A 27,908-nucleotide genomic window follows, 5' to 3' on the forward strand; every position below is an offset into this window, starting at 1 on the left:
GGAGGAAAAGTAGTGATGTTGAGGAAACCATTGCCTTGTGTTGCTTCTTTACTCTTGGTTCAACAATGGCGAGCGTGTTTAACTAGCTAGACGGTGACCTATTGTCAATGCATGTGGTCAAGGGGAAAATTACTAAGAACTTGGCATTCAGAGTGCCAATTTGACAATCCAATGTGAAACTTCCATGATTCCATCCCTCGCGAGGAAATTGTCAAGAACTAGGCATGCAGAGTGCTAATTTGACAATTCAATGTGAAACTTCCATGATTCCATCCCTCGCGAGGAACTTGCCAAGAACTGGGCAGAGTGACACCTCAATAATGGTAGTCTTCCCTCACTGTGGTAAAAGACCAGTTTGTCCTAGAGCAGCCCAATTTGTTGCCTTGAATAAGAAGATTCTTATTGGCTCACCAAATTTTACTTATTAAAATAACCAAAAATATATATATATATATATATATATATATATATATGGGTGCTCCAAAATAGTGAATTGTTAAAATTAAAAAAAAAAAAATATATATATATATATATATATATATTTTTTTTTTTTTTTAATTTTAACAATTCACTATTTTGGAGCACCCCCACCGGCCTTACTTTTTTAACAATCCACTTTTACTATTCTATTTAAATATTTTTTTTCAAAGATTTATTTATTCTTTTTTTATTATTAAAGGATGAGAGAGAAACATGCATAAAAGAGAAAAAGGGGAGAGAGAAACTATTTTTTATTCAATTGGTGAGTGAATAATACTTGAATACTGTTCACTCACCATTTTATTTTGGTTAAAATAGTGGGTCTGAAAAGTGAAGATTTAAACCACTTTTACTAAATTGCCTCACCAAAATAACCAAAAAAAAAAAAAAAAAAGTTTTGGTGAGACTACTATGATTGTTTTAAGATCAAGTGCATTTGAAAGTGTGATCTCGCATAGAAAAGTATGTTTTAAACCAAAACGTAAAAAGTGTGCTATTTGTGAGTGCATTTTTTTTAATTTGCGGTTTAAAAACATGAAAAAACAAAAAAACAAAAAAATAAAAAATAAAAATAAAACAAAACAAAAAATAAAATAAAATAAAACAAAAAACTGTGTTTAATATGTTTACAAAACACGTGCAATGAGGTGTTTTTTTTTTTTTTTTTTAAAGTAAAACTAAGATTTTAAAGCAAAAACTGTAATTTTGCCAAATGCTTAACTGCATTTTAAAAATTATGTTTTCAAATTACATGTTTTAAAAATTATGGTTAACTTTTCCTGAATTTTCACACGTTATGAGAAGACTCCCCAAAAAGTTTTAAAACTCTTAATTTCACCTCTAAAACTTTTACTTTGATGCAATCTACCACGTCCGTTAGGATTTGATGTTAAATCTTAACGGATGCTATGAAATTACCAAAATACCCTCAATTTTTCTATTCTTTTTTTTTTAATTTTTAATGTGAAATTAATGATAAATTTGATATTTTATAAAAATTTCAGAAATATAAAGGTAATTCCATCTATTTTAACATTTGTTTAACGTCAAACCATGAGAAATTTGATAAATTGCATCAAATTAAAAGTTTTAATCATTAAAATTGAGAGTTTTCAGACTGAAAAGGTATAGAAGTTATGTAGCTTTGATGAAATTTTCCCTTAAAAATTACTATTTTTCAATTACACTTTTCCTCGGCTATCTTTTTCTCCAATGGCCCACCGGGATTCCTCTCAAATCGACTACTATTTAATTTCAAACCACCGAAATCTTTAACTGTTCTTCTTCATTTGGATTGGTCCTTTAGCTCATTTCCAATCGTATCGTATTCTACGGATATATTCACCTTTGTCTGATTTTATAGTTCGGGTTTCTACCATTTTGTTCATTGATCTTCATGAATGTTATTTGCTCAAGGAAAAAATGTAAAAAACAAAAAAGAAAAAACTATAGTACTACCTCACGTGTCACTCTTCATTTATTTTTTTTGACATGTCCGCACAACAGGGGGGAAGGGGGATTCGAACTAGTAACCTCCGCTTCATTAGGCGTGGTCCCAGCCGATTGAGCTACCTCTTGGGGACATGTCACTCTTCATTTAAAGTACACAAAGATAATCCTAAATTAAATGTAATATTTAAAGCTGTTAAACTAGGAATAGGATTCTCTCCTATCCATTTTGGATTGGAAAATATTCAGTTAATCGTCAAAATCTCTTTAGGCCATAAATGGGATATCTATCCTATTAATAAAAAAAATAAAAAAATATTATATATGTTGTTTTAAAAATAATAAATAAAAAATTAAGAGGTGGCTGATCACCTCATTAGGAGTGGCCGAAGACACCCTCATGGCCCTTGGGGGTGGTCCGGCCAGCCCCAAGGGCCAAATTTAAACCAAAAAAAAAAAAAAAGATTTGGCACTTGGGGGGTGGCTTCGGCCACCCTAGACCGGCCCTTGGGGTTGGCCGAAGCCACCCCAGACCGGCCCTTGGGAGTGACCGAAGCCACCCCCATAGCCCTTGAAGGTGGATTAGCCATCCACAAGTGCCAAATCTTTTTTTTTTTTTTTTTTTTTGGCCCTTGGGGGTGGATCGGCCACCCCCAAGGGCCGAAGCCACCCCAACCCCAATTGGGGTGGCCAGCCACCCCTTAATTTTTTATTATTTTTTAAAAAAAATTATTATTTTGTTTTTTTAATTATTTTTAAAATATATATATATATATATATATATATATATATATATATATATATATATATATATTTTTTTTTTTTTTTTTTATTAATGAGACATATCCCATTTATGGCCTCAGGACTTTCTAAAAATATCCTAACCATTAACTAGATATCCTCCAATCCAAAATGGATTAAAGAGGATCCGGATCTGCTAAACTAGGGATAATTAAGTCATAATAACCATCACCCCTATTCTGAATTTTTTACTTTCTTTTCCTTTTTTTTTTCTTTTTTTTTTTTCGAAATTCTTTATCTTATACAGTATATTTTTTCATCTTGGGTTAGTGCGGAATAGGAACAATATTGCAACCTCGTTAGTATATTATAACTTATAGGGGAAACTTCACTTTGTCCCCCTGAACTTTCACCCGATTTTATAAATCCCCCATGAACTTTCAAATCTCTCATTTTGGACCCATGAACTTTCAATTACTTTCAATTAAAACCCTTCCGTTAATTTTAGCCATTAAAAATACAAAAAAAAAGACCAAAATGTCCTTGCTTTTCATTTTTTAAAAAATATAAAAACGTTTTGAAAGTTGAAATTTTATACAAAAGTCAGCGATATAAATGCCATGTAATGTTTAAAATCTGACAGAATGGCTCACATTAAGAGTAATTGAAAGTTCAGGGGATCCAAAATGAGAGATTTGAAAGTTCATGGGGAGTTTGTAAAATCAAGTGGAAGTTCAGGAGGTGAAAGTGAAGTTTTCCCTAACTTATAAGTAGAGTAAGTCAATCAAATTAAAAGATTAATAAAATATTGCAAATTGAGTGGTAGATTGATAAGTGAGATGAATGTAATTTCTCCAATCCATGATAATATTGTTAATTTTTTTGTTCACAATAATGAAATATTGGACTAGGGTCTGTTTGGGTGTGTGTTTAATACTCAAAAAGTATGTTTGAGAAAAAAAAAATAAAAAAAAATAACAACATGTTTGGTAAAATCAATTGAAAGAGCTTTTTTTGTTTTGTTTTGTTTTGTTTTTTTTTTTTTTTGAACGAATTATCTCTTCATTGATATAATATTCAAATGGAGCAAAATACTCAGTACAATGTCAAAGATACAATTTGAAATCTTCACAACTTAAATTTAAGGAAAACTTCAATAAGCCCCCCCGAACTTTCAGCCGAATTGACAAACACCCCCCTATATTTCAAAATCTCTCACTTTACTCCCCTGAACTTTTAATCTCTATCATTTTCCCCCCCTCTGTTAGTTTTCACCGTTAAACAGATATTTTGTGCCCATTATACCCTCAACCAAAGCTACATCATTTTGGGTTCCAAAACTACATCACCACCCAACCCAAAACGATGTCATTTTGAGCGTAATTAAAAAAAAAAAAAAAAAAAAAAAAAAAAAAAAAAAACAAAGAGTGGGGGGGGGGGGGGGGAATCGGGGCCGGTCTGGTGGTGGTCGAACCACCCCCATGGCCAAGGGGGTGGTCCGGCCACCCCCAAAACACCCGATCCCCCCTTCTTCTTTTTTTGGCCTTTTGACCACCCCCTTGGCCAAAATGGGGTGGCCTGGCCACCCCATTTTGGCCAAGGGGGTGGCTGGAGCCACCCCGATTCTCCCCCCCCCCCCCCCCCCCATTCCTTTTTTAATATTTTGCTTTTCTTTTTTATAAATTAAAAAAAAAAAAAAATTAATGTCTAAAACAACGTCGTTTTGGGCTGAGTGGGTGTTGTAATTTTAGGGCACAAAACAGTATAGTTTTGGGGTGAGGGTATAATGGGCATAAAAAATCAAACCGTTTGATTTTAACGTTAAAAACTAACAGAATGGTCCAAAGTGAGAGCAAACCAAAGTTTAGGGGGGGTAAAGTAAGAGAGTTTGAAGTACATGGGGTGTTTGTCAAATCAGCTGGAAATTCAGAGAGGCTTACTGAAGTTTTCTTCAAATATTATCTATGACATACACAATAGCCTCTGGCTATTATAAGACAATGTCTACGAAAAGTCACCGTCTCAATCAGTTTCGGATCTACAGCAAATTTCAATGAAAAATGTTTCTATCCGCAGTTAGGTCATTAATTCCCTAGCTTTTTTATCTCCGCTACTAGCTAGTGCTTTATCAATCGTAATCTCCTTTGCTACCTCTACCATAGTGAAAATTCTTCTTTATGCCTAATAACTCTTCTGTCATCAGTCTATGATTTGCTTACAAAAAAAGAACCATAAGAAAACAAAAGACCAACTAGAAATCAATTTCGTTATTCTTAAGGATTTGTGAAAACAAAACTTAAGAAAACGAATAAAACTTCACCCCATAGATCGCTACTAATTGAAAGCGCTTTTAAGAGTCTGAAAAGCTTAAAAATTGTTAAAACATACTTTTAACAAAAGCTTAAAAATAAAACATTTGCCAAAAAAACGCTTCTTAATTTAAAAGCTCTATTTGTCAAACGCAATTTCAAACATGCCCTAAGCGGAACAGCATGTGAAATAGCCTAAAACTCTTTAAAACATACGAACTCTAATAAAAGAAAATTTTCTTTTCTTTTCTAAGCAATATAGAGGGAAAGGGGAAGGAAAACACCTAACTACCTAAGTCAACAATGAAAGAAATAAACAAAAAGCAGAACAAATTATATATCATAAAGATAATTTTTAAATATATGCAGCAAAACTTCAATGTTTATACGAGGATATTTTTCTCTCCAATTAAGCAATACTGGTCAACAATCATGGAAACAATCCCATTGACCTTCTTCTTACTCTCCACAACCACCACATTATCAGACACATCCGTCACTGCATGCACTGTAAATTTATGCTTTTCTTGACTGTAAAACGAGTACTGCAAATGATTAATCCGGTTCGGAAACACCAACACCGACGAAAAATCGGCCACCCACTTCGTCCCATTTCCGGCCACCGTCAATTTTCCGACTGTCGATTTCAATCTCATCCCATTCACATTGTTCCGGTCAATCACCACTTGATCAATGTCGGTGAATTTCCCGTCTAACTTAATTATTGGAACCATATTTTCCGCTTGCCCGCTAAACATGTTGTCCACTATATTTAAGCCGGAGATTTGACCATTAACGGATTTCAAGACCACATTAGCATTTCCGAGGAAGAATCCGTTTGTAACATGAACTTGAACTGGGTCTTCCATAACTATGGCGGTGTAATCCAAGTAGCAATTGTCTATTCTAGTCTGCGAGCATCCGGCGAGTTTTAGCAGGATTCCGATCCCGCCAAAAAAGGTTGCTTTGTTGTAACAATGTACTCCGGTGAGCATGTTTGCCTGGCCTCTTAAAACGATGCCAATAGCTGCCGAGAAAATCGCAACGTCCGTCACAGCATTGTCGTTGCTAGCGAGATCGATGGCGGTGCCGGCGAAATTCTTCTCGTCTTGGGAGCCGCCGACGGTTGAGTGTTGTCCAAGAAAGCAGCTCGAGATGAAAGTTTCATGGCCTCTCTGTACGAGAATTCCCTGGGTTGTAAAGTGGAGGAAGAAGCAGTTGTTTATGCGAATTCTTGCAGAATCGACAATGAAAATCCCTCCTCCTCGGTAGGTTGAATCGAAGAGGATGTCCCGGAAGGTGATGTCCTCGTAGTGGTATCCGGCATTTTGGTAGTTTTGGTAGGATGTCGGAGAATCCGTTGACCATAGTTCGATGAGATGCCGATCACCGGGAAATGTATCTGAGGCTCGCAAAGTCCCTCCTTGTACCTAATTATTAACCGAGCCAATGTTACTTAATTAATATTTATATAATTGCTATAAATAATATGGAAGTTAAAATCAGTTATTATTTATTTTATTTTATTTTAGACTCTAATAATAGGTCATAAAAAAAATATTTAATATAAAAAATCTAATGGAAATCCTGTCAATCAAGATCCTTGAAATAGATATGAGTTGCTTGCAATTAGCAATGAAGTAGATATGAGTTATTTTGCTTTCCCTTAATTTTTTAGCAACACTAGAAACTCAATTTTTATATGATGCGGAATGCTCATAAATCATTAGATCAATCTTTATTAAAAATTTCTCATAAATCTAATGATTTATTAACGCTCTACATGTCACAAAAAAAAAAAAAAAAAAAAAAAACTAATAATAATAATTAACACTCTGTATCGGTCCAGTTATAGAAAAAATTATACAAGGTTGGATTCTTAAATTTACTCTTAATTTTTTGGTCAACAAATATAATAATAATCCCCGTAATTAATAACGTCGTTATGTTTTTAGCAACTCTCTATAAGTAAGAACATCTCCAAAAGAATAGCTAAATTCTTAATAATAGTCAAATCTAACTATTATGAATGCTTTTTCGTCTCCAATAGAATAAGTAACTTAACCTTTTTTTTTTCATCTAGTGTGGACAATAAGAACATCTCCAAGAGAATATGCAAAACTTTCATAATAATCAGATTTAACTATTATTTATTATAATTTTTTTTTCTTCTCTAGCATATTAGTTATTTTGTAGTTTTTACTTTCTAAACTCTATAAATAATAAATAAGTTGATTAGCCTATTTATTATTTACACTATAAATTTTGTTTATTATTATTTTTTCACTTTTTTTTTTTTACTATCTCAACTTTTTATTTCACCCTCTCTTAAAAAAATAACATTTAAAGAAAATAAATAGTATAATAAAAATTTTGTATTCAGACCACTCTAGACCTCTATTTTTAAAAAGAAAAAAACTTTCAAACCATCAAAAAAATGAATGTGCAAAAAGTTGTTGGGTCTCTCAATTTTGAAACTTTTGGTGTTTTTGAGGTAGTGGGTTGATGCAACTCGTGCATGTGGGCCTCTGCCACGTTGCCGTATTTCAGTGTGCTCAGTCTTTCATGCATTGAACGCCGGATCAACTGGATCCCTCTTTTTACCATTAAATTCCACCATTAATGCTTCTTTGATCTATCTATGCCTTCCGGGTCAAAACTTTCTGTCCTTTTCCACCCATTATTTACACTCCAACGACCCTCTAGATCCAGCTTACATTAATAATAGGATGTATGTTGTAGTTTAATCAACGGTTAAAATTGAATTTCTCAAAGTCTATTTTCATTTTTTCTCTCCTATTAAATGCTTATAAAAGTAAGTCAACTTTAAAATTCAATCTTGACCGTTGATTCAACTACTGTTATTTTAATAACAGCATGTAAGCCGGATCTCATCTGTAGAGTTCACCAAGAAGTGCATTTAGAGCAGTCGATGAATAGTTATGAGTAAGGGGCGTAGAGCTGACAATTTTGACACAACTCTGCAGACTCAACAAGTGCAAAAAATCACCGTAAAGAAATGAAAGAAATATGGGTGTGTTTGTTAAAGCCTTTTTCTTAGACATGACGTAAATTGATGTTAAAACAAAAGTAAAAAAGTGAAAAAAAAAAAAGTTTTATAAAAAAGTGAAAAATTTTATTTCATAGTAATTTTTTTTATTGAATAGTAATAAAAAATTAATTATGTGATATAAAAAGTTAAAAAAATTTAAATATTTTTATGTTGATTTTTTTTAAGAAATCGTGTATCAATAGTAACAAATAAAAGAAAAACTTTGCCTAATAAAGCCATACGAAAAATAAAATGTGAGAGCAATTGCGAAAGCAAGGATATTAGGATAGAGAAAAGACCCAAGAAATTTTGGAATGGCTCAATGTTATACCTATGTTCACCCGGACAACCGCTATAAATTGTCTTAAAGGCTACATTGTGCACTCATCAATTGATTGAATTATCCTTATTTATAGGTAAACTCTAGGAGGTGAGAGAATACAATTTGGTGGTATAAGTCCTTGATATAAAATATTTTAGTATAAACTTAATACGAAAACAATTATTTTAGTATATTCTAAGAAAATTTGTAGCCCCTTCTTCCTAAAAATACCTAAATCACATTCTGTCAAAAAAAAGAAAAACAGAGGAACAATATGGATATGCAGAGATCCAGAAATTAGAAAAAAGAAAAAGACAAGTGAAAAGATAGGAAAGATGAGAAAAAGAATATTTCGTAGAAAAGTTATATATATAATTTTTTTGGTGTATAAAATTGACATAACAAAAATAGAAATAGATTCTAAAAGAATTTTCTTGTACATAACAGAAAAAAAATAATAATAAAAACAGAGTATTTGTGTTTATAATTAGAAAGAGAAAGAGAAAGAGAGTGACCAGAATATTGCCACCACCAGAGGAAGGGAACCTTATTGGTCTGCTGATTTTGTAGCTTCCACCTTGCAAATCAATCTCCACCCCGCCGAAGTCTCTGATCCCAGACAGCAATTCCAGCCCTGTTCGCAACTGGAAAGCATCACCCAAAGCCTGCAGAATTGCATCGCTGCTGTCTTTTTCCCCTGTTGGGTCTGCTCCGTACCCAATTGGATACAAAACTCTCCCATCCTAAAAAACAAATTCAAACCCTTGAAGAAACAAAAAACAAAAACAAAAAAACATGTCTCTTTAGTCTCTTACCTTTTTCTTGTCTGAAGTCAGGGGCGTTGGCAAAGATGATCCAGTAGGAGAAGAGGCTAATTTTTCTTTAAACTCTGACAGCTTCTTCTCAATGCTGTGGCCTGTAGCTTCTTCTACCAACAATAATACTAGGATGCTCAATGCTAAGACGGATTTTTTCATTCTTTTGGCACGCCGCTGTCTCTTTGGTCTGAGAATGGGGAGTTTTTTTGTGTCTCTGTTTCTCTGAAAGAGACAGAGAGACACAGAGAGACAGAGAGAAGAAGAAGAGTTTAGTAGAAGAAGCTGCAGGGGATCCTGATTCCTGATCCTTGGTAGAACTGTATCTTCTGCCTCTTTTGAGCAACTGAATAGACTTGGTCCTGAAAGTTAACGACAAAGTTTTTCTCTGAATTTGGCTGGTTGAAATTTTTTTAACCAAGCGACATATGTTTTTTTGAATATATGAGATGTAAATATTTTTTTAATATTAAGAAAAAAATTGAAATAAATTTTAAGGTTAAATATTAAATTGGCCCTAGGATTTCAGCTCTTTATTTTTTGCCTCCCTAGAATTTTTTTTTTTTTTTTGGCATGTCCGCACAAGAGGGGGAGGGGGATTCGAACTAGTGACCTCCACTTCATTAAGTGTGATCCCAGTCGATTGAGCTACCTCTTGAGGATCCCTAAAATTTTATTTGGATTATAAGATAATAATAACTTTTATAGAGTCTTAGCACAAACCAAGGAGTTTGTGCCCTCCAATAAGAATGCGACACATTAGCGTGGAATACTATAACAAAAATATGGTGTTTCACCTAATCTTTTTTCTAGAATACTTAAAACAAAATACCTTTTAAAATAGTTTTTTTCATATTTTTCTCCAAAACCACCCCAGCCACCAACTTGCTGCTGGAGACGCCACCGGCCGATGCCTCTCTCTCACCGGCGGTAGTAGAGAAAATTTTTTTTCTCTGCTTCCTTTTTTTCTCTGTTGCCATTTTTCTCTATTGCTCGACAGCAAAGAAAAAAAAATTTCTCTGCTGCTGGGCAACAAAGAAAAAGAATGAAATAGAGGTAAGAAAATTCAAACTAGCTAATGACTTTCATTTCATTAGATGTGATTCATAGCTAATTGAGTTATCCTTAAAACTTATATACTAACAAGTTAATAGAAAAAAAAAATAATAATAATAATAATCATAACACAAAGGCTCCAATTGAAAATTTGAAGTAAGATTAATCTACTTTGATAAATGTAAGCGCTAGTAGAAATTGGACCCACCAAAACAAAAGAAGGAAATTAAAAAGAAAAAATAATAGAAAATGAAAACTGGAATAAATCTCTTTATATATATATACAGGGCCGGCTCAAGCCCTGGGCGAGTTAGGCCCTCGCCTAGGCCCCCAATTTAATAAGGCCCAAAAAAAAAATTTTGAGTTAAAAGAAATTTAAAAAAAAAAAAAAAAAATTATTTTGGACAAAAAACAAAATTGAAGGCCCAAATTTTTTTTAATAGGGCCTAAAAAATTTTTTTATCAAAATTTAAGGCCTCAATTTAATAAGACCTCAATTAATAAGCCCACTATAAATTTTAAAAAAGGACAAAGCATTAAAGCCTTATACATCATTACGCCAATTCCCTAGAGCTCCTGACACTACAATACACACCTGATGCTACAGTACATGCCTACATGATTCACTCATCCTCTTGGCCTCTTTCTAGAAATTTTTTGTTTTTGATGAGAAAATATAAACGTTAGAAATAAAATATTACCATTTATTTTCTATTTATTATTTAGCTATCTAGGGAAAGCCAAGAGCCAAAAATATAAACTGCTGTCAACCATGGGCATTTTAAATATCAGTCTCTATATTTGCCACTTTACCTCTTCTCTTTGCTTGCTCTTTTCTGAGTTTTTCTTCTCTGCCTATCTCATCATTTTCTCTTCCTCTCTGACTCCGAGTGACTAAGTCTCTTGTCCTATCTCCAAAAACTGCTTCATAATTTCTTTGCCAAATCAGGTTTTATTGTTCTATTTTTGTCATTTATTTTATTATAGTCATAATTTTTTTTTTGATAAATCGTGTTTGTTTAATTTGTTAGTATTTTTAATTAAACATGTCTACTAGAAAATATGCAACTGGATATGAAAAACTTAAAAAAAAAAAAAAAAAAAAAAAAGTAGACAAATTGATTGAATCTCAAAGAGGAGCTCTAAATAAATTTGTTATTAGCCATAAACAAAATATTGAGGATAATTTAGGTGAAAAACTCATAAATGAACAAGAAACTCATCAAAAAAAATTAGAAGATAATGAAAATGTTATTGATGTATATAAATCTATTGTTACAAATATTATATATATATATTACTTAAAAAAAATTGAATTTAAAAAAAAAAATTGTAACTTAAAAAAAAAAAAAAAAAATTAGGCCCAATTTCAAAGTTTTGCCTAAGGCCCCAAAATATGTTGAGCCGGCCCTATATATATATATATATATATATATAGCACACTAAAAGATGCATACTTCAATTATAAATCAAAAGAAATTATTAGAATTTCTGTTCTTGTTCTCGTTCTCATTCTCCCTGTTTACTGCAAATTAATATATATATAATCTACGTTAGACACAAAAGTAAAATGCTGCAGAGATTGGACCCACTGCTCTTTTGGAAGTTGTGGTTTCGGTTTTTTTTTTTTTTTTTTTTTAGCATTTCGAGATTACTTTTTCAAACCTAAAAACTTTTGCACAACTAATAACCGATTTTGCTTTGAAAAAAAAAAACTAATAACCGATTTTGACTGAAGTTAAAAAAATAAAATAGCCCTTATAAAATAGAGAAAAGCTAATGAGCATTTTCAAGTATCTATTTCTTAGCATTTTTGTTTATGTAACTTATTTTAAAAAAAAAAAAAAAACAAAAAAACAAAAATAATAAGTAAAAGAACAAAAAAATTGCTAAAGAGATAGACACTTCAAAATATTGAGTAGCATTTCTTTATAAAATACAACAAGATAATTGTTATGATCAGCCATATGTCGGTGGTGTATTCAGTTTTTGCCCATCTTCTATTCACCTCTAAAAAGAGTTTCCATAGAGGGACTCATGGTTTGTCGTTTTTGATTGGGCTTCTTATACTTGAGATCATGCCACATCAATTTTAAAAGGATAAGAAAGGGATAGAAATGGTGATGTATAGCATTACACATGTTCAATTTGGAAGTAATGCTATGCACTATATATTTATTCATTTTGTTGATGTAACATGGCTTTTAATAACGATTGATTGACCGAATATCAACAAAGTATAATAAAAAGATAGTTTCTAACATTTTTGTTAATTTGAAAATGAGACAGACCGAAATGGATTTTGACAGTGGTAGAGAGAAATGCCATAAAGAACAGTCTTCTTTTCTTTTCTTTTTTCATGGTTAGTTGGTTACCTGTTTTTTTTTTTTTTTTTTCCTAAGCCAATAAGAAAAAGTTACAAGATGGGGGTATTTCTCATTACTAATTTGAATGGAAAAGAGAATGGGTGACTAGTCATGAATGCTTCCGAATACAAGGTTGGAAGCAGCTCTTCTAACTACATAATGAACGGTCCAGATGAACAATTAGAGAATTTTCAATTAACCCCTTCATGGGAGGGGATCCGGATCCATATATATATAAAACATCAATTATGTAATCATAGTTGTGTTGAATTAGGATTTTCTCTAATTTATTTGAACCGGAGAATATATAGTTAATTATATTGGAGAAATATTTTTGTCACTTAAAAAGTCAAAAGACAAAAATACCCATCAAATATAACTAACTGATTCTTTCCAGTTCAAATAAACTGGAGCTTGAATGAACTAGATCCTCTCGGGTAAATAAACAGGAGAATATTTAATTAATTATATTTAAGGGGACAAAAATACCTCTCAAATATAACTAACTGAATATTCTCTAATTCAAATGAAATAGAAAAAATCCTAACTCAGGCTTGAAACCATACTGCAATTGCCACTCCAAATTGCAACAGAATTAAATTTTTTTAAAAAAAAAAAATTACAAAAAGAAAAATACAAACAAAAAGGTGTTTTCTTTTTCTTTCTTTTTTTTTTTTTTGGTAGTTACAACTTACAAAAGACGAAATTTGCTCACGGATCAAAGACCGGACAATTGCATTTTTTTATTTTTTTAACAAACTGCTTTGTAGAGAACAAACAAACAAAAGCCCTCACTAAAGAGGGAGAAGGGGTGGATATTTGCCGCCACAAATGGGGATGGAAAGAGGGGGGAGAAAAAAATGTGAGAATGTAGTCTAAGATAACTTTTGTCGGTGTTGTCGCGGCCCAATATGCCACATGATTGGCGCACTTCTGTAAATTTTTTTAGCTCCCAAATAGAGAAAGCTGGGAGAAGGGAAACCCTCTACATTATTAGCTCGGTCTCAAATCCCTAAACTCACAATGATACTTGGGTAACCAACTGCCCAAAGTTTACTCATATTTGCACGAACGGATTCCTTGTCATTAAACTCTTTGGCTTTATTGGGTAATGGCCTTATGAAGGGACGGAATCAGAAATTATTATGGGCAGGGCTAGGGGCCAAAAAAATTTGCTGCTAGGGGCCAATACTTTATTATTATTATTTTTTTTTTTTACCTTAAAAAAAAAATTATTATGGGCAGGGCCATGGCCTATGCCAGTCTCTCCCTCCCTCCGTCCCTGGCCTTATGGCTTTTAGCTTTTTTTAACAAAAATTGATTGATACAAAGAAAAAAAAAAAAAAAAAAAAAAGTAAAAATGATTGATATGAAAAAGTAAAAAAAATTTGTTTAGTAATAATTTTTTTTATTTAAATAATAGTAAAAAGTAATTAATGTGATATAAAAAATAAAAATGTTGAAAGTTGAATTTTTGAGAAATAGCATCGGACCAATTTTTGGCTAAACAGATGGCTCAAAATAAAATAAAATAAAGAACCCATTAGATAATTGTTACGTTATGACCAGCTATATATATGTCTTAATGTGGTAAGATGCCTCGTCTATAAAGAATTAAAGATTATCTTTCAAACTTTTCATTGATTGTGGACATAAATTTTCAACAAATTAATTTGGCCTCTAAAAGTGACATGTTTTCTCTAATATGTGATAATTACATGTATTTTAATAGCGCATACTTTTTACATATTTTTTTAATAGCTTAAATGGCGTATGTCGTTTTAGAAGTTAGTTCTTTTAGAGGTAAAATTTATGTCCTTAATTTGTATCCCTTGCAAAGATCCCTCCATAGTTTTTTTTGTAGCCTCCCTTTTTGACACGCCACGATTTTAATGAATTGTATTTGTAATGTTGGTTGTTTTAGTTTACTATCTCATCTAAAAATAAATAAAATAAAGGAGTGATTTCCTTTTCCTCCCATCAACTATAATATATTGTTACTTTATTCCCATAAACTGACAACCTTATTGCCCGACCCTATCAAACTATCATTTTGTACCTAAAACTCATTTCCATCAATCAAAAACATTAACTCAGATGGTCAACTCGTCACTTTGCCCCCATAAACTACAATGCATTGTCACTTTGATCGTTTAAGTTAACTTCTTCGAAATATCATGAAAATCGTTTCCAAAGTAAATGGCAATTGCAATATTACAGAAGGATTTGGCTTAGCTAGCTAGTAGTTTTTTTTTTTTTTTGTAAAGGTCTTTATTTAGTTTTAACTTTTTTATTAAAAAAATTAAATTAAATATAAATTGTAGCTTAGTTTTTGAGATTGTGAGAGATTGTGTTCACATTTTTTTTTTTTTCTAACTTTTTTGGAATTAAAATCAACTTTGAAACGAGGGTGTTGGGCAGTAATGTATGCAGATGATTCACTTCATTTCCTATTCCATAGAAAGAATCCGAATTTGGATGGCTTCTTTGAAATTTAATGGGATTGAAGAATGTTAGGATGCATTCTAGTGTCTCATGATCAAAGGAGCACCTAATTGTTTCTTTCATTCCATTGTCTAGCAGAAGTTTTGATGAGCTCTACCATGTTGGATCAAATGTTGTGGAGGGACAAAATAATTAACACAAGAAGCTTAATTTATTATAAAACACTAATACTCATCACCCCAAAATTACTACTTTTTAACTCACAAAAACACTTGCTTACCTCCTCACTTACAACACTCACTTTTCCCACAAATGTTACTTGTTTCCTAACAATTATATTTGAGTTGCTAGCAATTTAGTCAGTAAAAGTGAAAAAAAATCCTTATAAAATCTACATGTCTAAACAAATAGGGGGCAACCCAAAATTTATTAGACAAATGAGCTTTATATTAACTCTCTTATATTTACTGTCTAAATTATTCAACCAAAAGTGTTTGGAATTTCTATCTCTATCCCCAAATGTGGTTAAAAAAAACTCTCATCATAAAGTCATTACTTAAGACATTTCTTTTGTATTGTGACACCCACTGACCCACATACCACAAATATTCTTCTATGACATGCACAGACCACTTAAAATCATTTTTTTTTCTTTTCTTTCTATTTTGCAATTCTCTTTTTTTCAACACAAACTCAAACAGATTTATTTTATTCTTCATCTTCTTTAGATATTATTTTCTAATATTTTTAATTCATTTTTTCCACTTCTTACTCTTGCTCGCTCACCACATACCCCCTCCCTTGATTTTTCTTCTCACCCAAATCCCCTTTATTTGTCTTCCACATCAAGAGAAACCACAGCAAATCTCTCCTCCCTCACTGCACAATTCACCATAGCCACCACCACTACAAGCAATATGGTCTTTAGTGACCAAACAAATAGCGGCGACACCAAAGTCGCCGCTATTGAGGGGTCATTAGATGACTGACCATTAGCAGCGACTTGCATGTCGCCGCTAATAGTGTACGCTAAGTACCAAAAAAAATCAGTATTTAGCAACAACCCAAATAGTGGCAACAATAGTCACCGCTATTGACACTCATCAGCGGCGACTCACAAGTGTCGCCGCTGTTGACCCCTCATTAGCGGCGACTTTAGGGTCTCTGCTAATAAGATTCAACGCTATTGATGGGAAAACAGAGGCGACCACTAGAGTCACCATTGATGAGAGGTTAATAGCGGCGACTCTAGAGCAACCGCTATTTATCAAAAAAGAAAAATTTAAGGGCATTAGTTGCGACCTAAAGTCGCCACTATTTGGTTCCAACAATGGCGACTCTGGGGTCTCCACTATTTACAAGAGAAAAATGAAAAAAATAGAAATTAAAAGGGCATTAGCGGCAACCTAAAGTCGCCGCTATTTGGTCCCAATAGCGAGGACTCTGGAATTGCCGCTATTTACAAAGAGGAAAAAAAAAAAAAAAAAACAACAACAACATAAATTAAAAAGGCATTAAGTCGTTGCTATTTGGTCCAAGCAGCAATGACTATGTAATGTCGCCGCTAACAATGGGTCAAGTCGCTGCTATTTACAAGAGAAAAAAATAAATAAATAAATAAATTTTGGGGTGATGCTATTGACCCTACATGTATAATAGAAAAAAGTTATTTCCCAAAAATTTACTTCCGATAATATGTCATTATTTATTTTATATTAATTATTGTTGAATTTTTTTTATTTTATTTTTCTATTTTCTATAAAATAAATAAATATTTATTTATTTATTTATTTTAAATAAAACAAAATTTTCTATTAAATTAAAATGCTTAGAAAAATTAATTTTTTTATATATTATTATTGAAGTTTTCTATATCTTATTCTTATTTAAATGTTTGATTGATCGTGATATGATCAAATGTACGATCAAACATCTAATCGATCCTAATGAATTAGTTCGATTGATCGTGATAGGATCAAATGTTCGATTGAACATCCGATTAATTCTAGTGAATTAGCTCGATTGATCGTAATAAGATTAAATGATCGATTAAACATCCGATCGATCTTAGTGAATTAGTTCGATTGATCATGATAGGATCAAATGATCGATTAAATATCTGATCGAACATCCGATCGATCCTACTGAATTAGTTCGATTGATCGTGATAGATCAAATGTTCGATTGAACATCCGATCAATCCTAGTGAATTAATTCGATTGATTGCGATAGGATCAAATGATCGATCAAACATCCAATTAATCCTAATAAATTAGTTCTATTGATCGTGATATGATCAAATGTTCGATTGAACATCTAATCGATCTTAATAAATTAATTCGATTAATCGTGATAGGATCAAATAATCGATCATATCATGAATTAGTTCGATTGATCGTGATAGAATCAAATGATCGATCGAACATCCAATCGATCCTAGTGAATTAGTCTGATTGATCGTGATAAGATCAAATGATCGATTAATTAATTATAAACATTCAATTAAGCTATTAATTAATTATAAAAAATATCACTTGAATTATTTTTTTTTCTTAAAATGTCTTTTATACCCTTATAATTGTTATAGAATTTCAAACTTACCTTGTAGCGGCAATGAGCCTCATTAGCGGCGACTGCTATTGAATGCCAAATGGCGCGGTTTCTGAAATTTTAGAACCAAAAATTTCAGAAACCGCGTGAAGACACCAAAATCCTTTGTTTTTTTTCCCCAAACCCTCAAAAACCACCAAAATCCCTCCAATTTTCCCCTCTCCCTCTCCCTCTCCCAGGATCCTAACACCCCCCTCTCACTCACTCCCTCATCACTCTCCCTCTCTCTCTCTCTCTCTCTCTCTCTCTCTCACTCAGTTCTCTCTCCCTCGCTCCGGCGAACGTTTCTCTCTCTCTCTGCCGCACTCAGCTCTCTCCGGCGCACCTCTCTCTAATACGTGCTCGATCTCTCTCCACTCACTCTCCCTCACTTGTTCATTCTGGGCCACTCTATGAAAAGGATAGACAAACATTGTTATTTAGGTCATATAAATAAATTTTAAGACAACAATTATTTGTTGATTGCTCAATACCGATTATTTAGGTCATATGAATCTTTTTTTTCCTGCTGGGGTTTGGGGTCGCAAGCTCCCAAATCTTCGGTATTATTGTTGTCAGTGAATCTTTTAATGCAGTGCGTTCATTGTGGATTATGCGTACGCACTTCAGGAGATGGGGAGAAAAAGAAAATTGAAAGGTTAGTTAGTTGGTCTGGTTGTCTAACACCATTTTTTTAAATTGTGCATGCTTCTTTTTTTTTTCTTTTTTTTTTCTCCGGTTTAGGTTGTTTTTGAGTAATTGTTATTGATAATGAAGCTTGCTATTAAGGATTTCAGAGGGGATTTTGTGAATTGTGGGTGAGTTTATAATAATTGGCCTCTGTGACTAGGAAAATAACATTCTTTTGATTGGTAAGTCATTGTAAGAGCAAATCCTGTTTGTTTGGTGAGGTATTAGAGTTAGGATTGTTCTGTCTCTGATAATGCTTGTGTTTACTTGTTTAGAATGGCATACAAGAATTCTGTCTCTGTCATCATAGTTTTATGTAATTTAAACTTTTATAGATGTCTCTATCATCACAGAAAATTACTGCAGTAGTGTTATTTTGGAGGTCTCCATTTGTTGTGACAAATGCCTTTGGATTGTAGGTATGCAAATTTTTGGAGGTCTCCAAGTTGTCATTTTTACGGGAGTATGGTTCAAAATTGAAAGAAGGTTATGTAATGTTGAAGCATCTACCAAGGGTTGATTCTGATGTGAAATGTTGGGTGTTACGTTGGTCCAGTTGTTGCCAAAGCAATTAGGGTGAGTGAACTATTTTTGTCTTTACTTCTTCAACGCTTTAATCATTATATCATGTATGGGTTGAGGCTGTATTTGCTTTCCATTTACTACTTTGTAATGTTTTCATTCAGTCCAATGCAATTGCCTTCTGATAGTTCTGGTAATCTATATCCCAAGCCTTTGAACTTTCTTCTGCCAGAGGCCAATTTCAAATTTATAAGATTGTGTAAGTCTAAATATATGATTTTTATTTTTTTTTTCAATTTGATTCTGATGACAAAAATTTGGAAATGTTGAAAGGCCACTTGTGGAAATCGGAGCATAAAGTTAAGAACCACAAGTAGTGCCGAAGTTAAAGAATGGGTTACAGCAATCAACAATGCTGGTCTAAAATCTCAAGAGAGTTGGTGCCATTCTCAACGTTTTGATTCCTATGCTCCCCAAAGAAGAGGTTTGATAGAAGATGGAAGCCAGGCTCAATGGTTTATAGATGGGAAGCGGCCTTTGAAGTAATTGCTTCTTCAATAGAAAATGCAAAATTAGAGGTGTTTTTTTTTTTTTAACACATAATATATACAACTCATGCCAGTGTCTATTCCTTTTGACTGAAAGACTGAAAATTGTATGCAGATATTCATTACTGAGTGGTGGCTTTGCCATAATGGTACTTTGTTTTAAATTTATTTTGAGTATTCATTGTCTGATTTTATTTTTCCCCAAGCTCCATTAATGGCTCTAATCAATTTGGGGCTTTTTTTTTTTATTATATATATATATATATAATAAAAGCTTATTTTATTTTATTTTTATTTAATTTGCTCATATCATTAGCAGTGACTCTTGGTCCCCGCTATTAATCTTTTTTCATTTTTTCATTTTCTCATATTATTAGCGGCGACCTCAAAGTCTTCACTAATGATAGTATAATAGCATCGACTCTTGATTGTTGCTATTGATTTTTTATTTATATATTTTTAAAATTTTTCTCATATCATATAAAATTTGAAAAAAAACTTTATCCAGACGACGAGGTGGCATGAAATGAGGAGTAAAGAAGTTACCGAAAGAATCTTCAGTTGCAAGAGGGTTATGACTTGCTAGTTGCTATATATGAATCTTTGAAAGAAGGGTAAAGCTCAACAGCACGTCGCAAATTTTTTTGTTTTGTTTTGTTTTTTTGTTTTTTTTTTTTTTTTTAACTATTAAAAAATTGAAAAAAAAAAAAAAAAAATTGGCCTGGCATACTTAGCACGTTGGCGTGCTGTGAATCACGTCCCAAGAAAGAAAGATCGAGTCAAAAGGGGAATGCAAGGTGGCGTGAGATGTGTGGTGGAGGTAAGCAAAAGTTGAAAACTTTCTGTCGTTTAGCTTACTAGTCCATGAGTATGTCGTGTGGACCTTTAGAAGCCAAAAAATAAGGTGACACACCTTAGCCTTTACCTTTACTCTTTCAAAAATCACATCATAAATGGAAAAAAAAATGAACAAGATTTCAGCGAAAAGTAAAATTTTATTAATTTATTTATGGGCTTTTAATTCATTATCTTAAGTCCAACTAATTGGGCCAACATGATTAAGGGTTTGTTTGAGTATGCGTTTGAGGAGCTTAAAAGTGCGTTTAATACTCAAAAAATTATTATTTTTTTTAAAAAGTATCAATTTGGCAAAAAATTGAAAGCGCTTTTAAGAATTCAAAAGGCTTAAAAATAGTCAAAACGCACTTTTAAAAAAAGTTTAAAAATAAAACTTTTGTCAAAAAGTGTTTTTTGACTTAAAAACTTTATTTCTCAAACACGTTCTCAAACATACTCTAAGCTTTTTACCAACATGAGAAATTGATTGCCAATCGTCACGTTCAATCTAAACTCAATTGATCCACCTGTTAAGAGCCTGTTTGAAAGCTTAAAAGTTAGCATGTTTAGTAAAAACAAAATTTAAAGGCACTTATTTGACCTTTTTACTTTAAAAATGGCAAAAACATATTTTTGGCAAAAACTTAAAAAATAAAGCTTTTGTCAAAAAATATTTTTTTATTTAAAAGTTCTATTTTTCTAACACAATATCAAATATGCTCTTAAGTCTTTGAGTAATGATAAACATAGTTCTTAACATAACTTTTAAAATTATTATTAGATTTGAAATAAATCACTATTAAATTTTGATTTAATGATAATTTTAAAAATCATATTTAAGAATGTGAAAGCGAAAGTGTATAGCATTGTATCTTCCGATTTCTTTTTCTAGGGTGGTTGTATTTGTTGACCTTACTAAAGCCACCTACTTGGATTTGGGAAATTCAGTTACCAAGACAAATTAAATTTCATTTTAATTTCTCTAGGTAGGTTTTCAACTTGAGTAGTCTCACCAACTCTAACAGCATGGATGATGACTAACCCCCCCAACCAATAATATCCAAAGAGTACTTTAACTTTCAATTTCAACGTACGTACCCTTTGACCTTTCCCCATTTACCTCTAAATTTGTTCATCTCTAAACTGCTTTCTTTCTTCCCCAACCTATCATCAAGAAAATGTTTTGGAAATTAATGAACTTTCATGAAGACCTTCTAGATCCCCACAAAAAATATTTTGAATTTTCTAGTCTGCTGATGGGCTGAGTTCAGGTTTGGACTAATCTTGATAGAATTTGAAACTTTTATCTTTCTGTACAATTTCATGACCAATTTAATATTATCAAGGGCACATGTCCCTTGGGGATATGGGTAGAGTTGATATAGGTATTAAGTGCAAATCCTTGAAAGGTTTTTAAAATAATAAGAGTGCATTTGGTTTGCGAAATGAATATTCTATTAAGAAAATAAATAGATATTAGTGGTATTACTGGGAATAAGTATAAAAGGGTGCATGGAATGATTATTTTATTTTATTTATATAATACCTAAGCAAACCCGAAATTAGCGAGTTTTATATCTTATGGTATCTGTTTCCAACTTAAAATTTGAAGCTTGAAGTGATTATTGTAAATTGATTGGTACTTTTAACTGACCCGAGCACCTCCAATAAAAGAATTTAGCTAAAATCCTACTCCAGAAGACTCTAGCTCTTCAAAAAAATAAAACCAACATAATTCTATAGTGACTCTTTAATAATTGAGAGCCAATATATATAGCACTCTCTTGTATTTTTTTTTATTCATTTTATTCTCTCCATTATAGAAGGGGGGTTTGGTTTTTGGCCTCTCGTAGTTGTACATGGAGGGTGTAAAGAGAGATCGAGAAGAATAAGAGAGTTTTATTTTATTTTACTAGGGAGAATGAGGGAGAATGTGACTATGTGAGAGTGGTTTTATTTGTTTTGTTTTGTTTTTTTTTTAGAAGAAGGAGAGGAGAATGTGTGAATGGAGAAGAATAAAGAAAAAAAATAAAAAATAAAAAAGATAGTAAAAAAAAAAAAAAAAGTTTGTTGGAGACTACTGGAGAGTATTGAAAATGTTATAATATAAATTAAGTTATTAAATTAACTACTTACTATCACATTAAGTTTTGGGGATAAATGGTAATTTAATATGATACCAGAGCTGAAAATCTTTATCCGTCACTTCAATTAAATATTTCACTTGTAATTTATCATAGTATTGATTAGAGCTGAAGGTCCCAAATTCGAATTTTGTGTTTATCAAATAACTTTTCATTTTAATTAAATATTTTACATGTTAAACCTTATTAATTGAAACGGAGTATTTACTATGGGAAAAAACGCTCTTACACAATCTATTTTCTAAAGGCCAAACATGGTGTACTTTCATATATTTATTTAATTTATATCTATTACACGTTTCCATCATCATCACTACATATTTTTTGCTGTCAAACTATTTGAGATCTTTGTATTTAATTATAAAAAAGTAAAAAAATAAAAAATAAAAAATAAAAAGGTTTATCATGAGTAAATGGATCAATCTTCCGACCTATTCACAGTTGGAAATTAGAACTTCTTGATCCCAAAGCTTAGGTCATCACCTTGTACTTATAAACTTGCTACCCCTTGATCTACCATAACGAACACATCCGCCGGAACATCGGTGTCGGTTTGAATCTCAACTCGGTTGCCGGAAACATTCCTCAATGCATGATTCGGGAAGTGGCTTCCGGCAGTGCTTAGCGAATACTGCACGTGCCTAATAAGGTTTGGAAATAGAAGAACCTTATTAAAATCGACGGTCCATGAATTTCCTGTCCCCTTCACAGACCCTCTTGCAACGGTTGCCTTGATGTTCATCCCATTCACATTGTTCCTATCAATCACAACTTGTTGAATGTCTTTGAAAGACCCTTTGGATTCATCCAACTGAACAATTTCAACTCCTGTGTCATGACCACTAAACATGTTGTCAACGATGTTGACTCCATTGGCAACCCCCTTTATTGATTTTAGAACAATGTTTGCATCACCAAGAAAAAAGCTATTGGAGATATGGAGCTGCACAGGGTCTTCTACAACTATTCCGGTGTAATCCAAGTAAGAATTCACGATCCGGGTTTGCGTCAAACCGGGCATTTTCAGATAAATCCCGGTGCCGCCGAAGCCTGTGGCCTTGTTGTAGCAATGCACCCCGGAAAATATGTTGGCTTGACCTGCGTTTATAACATAAATTAAATAATTAAATTCATTCATTCTTATCGTTTATAGGAAGGAATAAGTTTTTGGGATACGTAATGATTTAATAACCTGAAACTACTATTCCTGTAGCAGCTGAAAAAATCACAACGTCGGTGACAGCATTGTCGTTGCCAATAATGTTTATTGCGGTTCCTGAGAAGTTTCTTTCGCCGGGATCACCACCGGCAGTGATGTGTTGGCCGAGGAAGGAGTTACGGATGTAGGTTTCATGGCCGCCACGGACTAGAATCCCATTGGTGGTGAAATGGGCTAGGTAACAGTTGTCTATGCTAGTCCTAAGTGAGTTAATGACCGCAATGCCCCCACCCCTGTAGTTTGAATCCAACATGAGGTCTTTGAGGGTTATGAACTCATAATAGTAGGATGAGGTGGAGGATAATTCCAGTTCATCCATGGCAGGACTCTCTGTGTTTTCTTCATTAGTAGTGGTCGGTGAAGCAGACAAGTCAATCAAATACCTATCAGCAGGAAAATCGTCCGAGGCAAGCAATGTTCCTCCATGTATCTGTTTCATACAACATCATTCAATTAAATGGGTCATATAGTGCAATTTATTTTGAATAGGGTCGATAATATTTTACACAATTCGCGAATTCGATACAAACCCGTCAAAAAATTAGCGAATTATAATTAAAAGGTATGACCCATTTAATTAAATGGGTTGAATCTCATGTCTTAATAGGCAAATACAAATTGCTGCCCCAAATATAATAGTCATGATTTGGTACAGTTTGGCCTTTCATAGCACCAAACTTTTTACACATGGAAGATCAAGATTTAGTGTAGATTATATTAGATTTGGCGTTTTGCTTTTCAGAACAACCATGGAGCAATAATGGCCTTTAGATATCTAAAGAAAAGTATTTCCAAAAGGCAGCCGAAAGGAGAACTTTCGTCGTCCTAGCTTGCACAGGATGCGTGTGATGAACACAAACAAACATGTCACAACTGTCACTAGAACCTTGACAAAATCTATTCGTTCTTTCCAAAGTCATGTTTTTGCCTAACTGTTTAGAATAATTTGAACACTCATACAAATACCACGTGAATATGACCATCTTTGTCCCGACACACAAATATAACGTATGAAATTAACAAATTCGATACGTGAATACAAATTATTATGTGGTACGAACAAATATTTAGGAGATATTAAATCAAACATCTTTATAAGCATACCATGAGGTTTCCGACGCCCGTGGCCGGCAATCGAAGGGATTGGCTAATCAGGTAATTGCCACCATCAAGATCAATCCGTGCACCCCCAAGATTTTGTATTTCCTCCATCAATGATCCTGTGGTTGTACCTTTGACTGCATCTGATATTGCTCGAAGGAGTGCCACTGTGCTGTCGCTTTTCCCCGTTGGATCTGCACCGTACGATGTCACATGATAGACGCGTGCACTTTGTGCACCCTGCATCACCACCACCATCATGATCATCAACAAAATCAGTAACATGTACCCAGAATTAGAAACATCATTAGCCAAGAGAAACATAAGGCTCTGTTTTTGTCACATTGTTTTATTGTCCTCTGTTTCTCAGACACCCAAACCAACACTAAAGCATCAGATTTAAACAGAGAGAAACATAAGTTAGATTTACCGGTGGTTGCCGTTCATAGCTAGGAGAAGGAGAGGCTGATGGTGGAAGAGAAACAGAATCATGCCGGAAAAAGTTTGCCCTGAAGGCTTGCATTTTTCGAATTTTCTCACGGTAATGGCGATCGGAAAGTTGATCCACCGGAGAATACGCTCCACAGACATGAACAAAAGTAAAACTAGCCAAGGAAAAGAAAAGGAGGAGAGCTTTTCTTCCCATTGTTGCTTCCATCTCCTTCTCTCCTAACTCAAAGAGAGGTTGTTAAGAAAAAAGGATTCCCACTAATATGATGTGATCAGGGAGAAAGAGAGAGGAAGAGACTTGTGGGGCATGAAAAAGGAAGGGGCTATCTAAGATTTGCTAGAAAAATGGCAGAAATTTATACATTATTAGCTCATACACATAACACCCACATCGCTTCCGTTTATGCACGTTTGTTTTCCTACATGACAAGCAACAGGGGAGTTTGCCTCTGGCGTTTGAATGTTTTTGTTTTTTTTTTTTTTTTCTCTCTGACAGAAAAGTAAGCAGTTACCAACTTCTTACTTTAAGGACCCCTGTAAGTTTGACGTTGTGGAAAAGGAATTTTTACAAAGAAAGGCAAAGGGTATATTTTAGGGAAAAAAAATATATACTCTATAAAGGGCTCCACGCACCGTATTGTAGATATTGACTCATATAGGCAGGGGCGGGGCAGGGCGCCTTCCTCTTCCTTTCGTTTTCTTCTTCTTCTTCTTCTCTTGTCCCTACTGATCTCCCTCCTTTTTTCTTGCCCCCATCTCTTCCTCCTCCTTTCTTCTTCTTCTTCTTCTCTCTTCCATCTCTCTCCTCCAGTCCTCCTCATGCTTTCCCGCTTTTTCTCCTTTTTTTCTCAAACATATTTCTCCTCTCTGGAACCTTCTTTCTCTCTCAAAAGTCTCCCACTTTCCTTCTTTTTTTAGCCTACCACGTGGACAGTAAATTTTTGACATTTCAGCCTTTTTTTTTTTTTTTTTTTTTCTGTGTTAAAAAAAAATCTCCTCTGCCCAATGCAAGTTGATAAAGAGTGGACTTATATCAATTAAGGTGAATATGTTTTCTAAACGTTAAATAAAATAACTCAAAAATAATTACATACCATCAATAGATAATTATATATTAAAAGTAATTAATTGGACCTGCAATATTATTTCAAAGTGTTTGAAACTTTGAAATAACAAAATAATTTATATTGGTTTTTGGTAAATTATAGTATAATATAAGAAGATCTTGGCTCTGCCACTGATTGTAGACCTCCAAAATAATAGTAGGAATGATGATGATGATGATCGGGTAGCTTACAAATGAAGGATTCTTGTAGCATGGCAGTTGGAATTGGTTTGTTTTGATGTGATATCAAGGGACAAGGGGTCCCATTGAATGATGAGAAGCTGAGATTGGCTACAATGGTGGTGATGAGGAGGAGGAAGAAGATCATTGTACAGAGCAGCAGAGTGAAGAGAGGAGAATCGTTTCAGGATAATTCATTACAGCTCTTTGTCATTTTGCCTTATTCTTTTTGGAATGTAAACTGTAAATAAAAAGCAGAAAAAACAAAAATGTTAGCTGTAGAGGTGGTAATTTTTAAGCGATTCGTGAACTCAACACGAAATTAACGAGTTGGGATTGAGAGATTTGACCCGTTTAATTAAGTGGGTCGGATTAGAGTTAACTTATATATTTTATGTTCATGCCTCAACACAACTTGAACTCAACTCGTGACATAAAAACTAGCAATTATTTGCACAACTTGCGAACCCAATACAAAATTAGAGGTTAAGGTCGAGAAGTTTTACTTGTTTAATTATATACATCGAAATAAAGCTGACCTATATAGTTTTACATTCATACATCGACACTTTTTGAACCCAACATTTGGATCCAAATTATCGCCGGGCAAAAGGAATAAAAAATAATGGTTTTTTTCTTTTAATTATTTTTTTATTTTTTAATGTAAGCAATTTGAAAAGAATGAAATTTTGGTAATTAAAATGAGAAGAAGCATATGCAAGAAGGCAAATAGGCTCAGCATGTACAATTTAGGCTGTAGCCTGTAGGGATCAAGTCGATTAATTAGAACATAAATTTAGACCAACACAAAGTAAAAGGACTCATCTATATTAGTCTAGATGTGGGGCATGATTACTTAATGAAACTATAATTCAATTTCATTATTTTTAAGGGGACCAAGCTCAACATGATCTACGGCTGAAAATGATTGAGATGGTAATTCCAACATAACGTACCCTGACATGGATTAAAGCTGCACAATGTTGCACGCAAATATGTATAGCAGTTGGCCTAGAGGTGATAATTTGTGTCCGTACATAAAAATGGATTTGGATGGGGTTGAGGAATGAGTAATAAGGTAATATAAGTCATAAATTGACTAATTTAATTAAATATATTAAATTCTGTTAATTCTGTATCGGGTTCATGTCAAATTTGTGGGTTGTGTTAAAAATTGTTAGTGTTAAATATCATGTGTTAGATTCGAATGGTGTCAAGGCATGAGAATAAGACTGTATAAGTGAGCTCTAATCAATTCATTTAATCAAACGGGTCAAACCCTTCAACTTCAACTCACTAATTTTATGTAAATTAAAAGGTAATCACGCTTAAAAAAAAAAACAACTGTAAATACCCACTTTGTTCACCCAGAAGTCACGGATTTTGGAGGTAGCCAAGGACAGATGACAGATGTATCCTACTGATTTTTTGTCAACTTTTTGATAAAATCGAAATTGGTGGGGGTAACATCTTTTGTCACTTATATAG

The 27,908-nt window shown here is 33.2% G+C and overlaps 2 protein-coding genes across 2 annotated transcripts; both read right to left on the bottom strand.

Annotated features, from left to right (window-relative positions):
* Window positions 1-5,354: 5,354 nt before the first annotated feature.
* On the bottom strand, window positions 5,355-9,549 carry LOC132172285 (Pectin lyase-like superfamily protein). Its single transcript, XM_059583758.2, has 3 exons — window positions 9,169-9,549; window positions 8,869-9,096; window positions 5,355-6,409 (listed from the first exon to the last, which is right to left on the bottom strand). Exons 1-3 carry the CDS (start codon window positions 9,328-9,330, stop codon window positions 5,363-5,365), a joined length of 1,437 nt encoding a protein of 478 aa, XP_059439741.2. The 5' UTR covers window positions 9,331-9,549; the 3' UTR covers window positions 5,355-5,362.
* A 13,069-nt stretch (window positions 9,550-22,618) lies between these two features.
* QRT3 (Pectin lyase-like superfamily protein) lies at window positions 22,619-25,574 on the bottom strand. The gene is made up of 4 exons (XM_059582387.2): window positions 25,116-25,574; window positions 24,689-24,925; window positions 23,558-24,014; window positions 22,619-23,463 (listed from the first exon to the last, which is right to left on the bottom strand). Exons 1-4 carry the CDS (start codon window positions 25,341-25,343, stop codon window positions 22,856-22,858), a joined length of 1,530 nt encoding a protein of 509 aa, XP_059438370.2. The 5' UTR covers window positions 25,344-25,574; the 3' UTR covers window positions 22,619-22,855.
* Window positions 25,575-27,908: the final 2,334 nt, after the last annotated feature.

Source organism: Corylus avellana, chromosome 1, assembly GCF_965113065.1.
Source record: "Corylus avellana chromosome 1, dhCorAvel1.hap1.2, whole genome shotgun sequence".
NCBI classification, from domain to species: domain Eukaryota; kingdom Viridiplantae; phylum Streptophyta; class Magnoliopsida; order Fagales; family Betulaceae; genus Corylus; species Corylus avellana.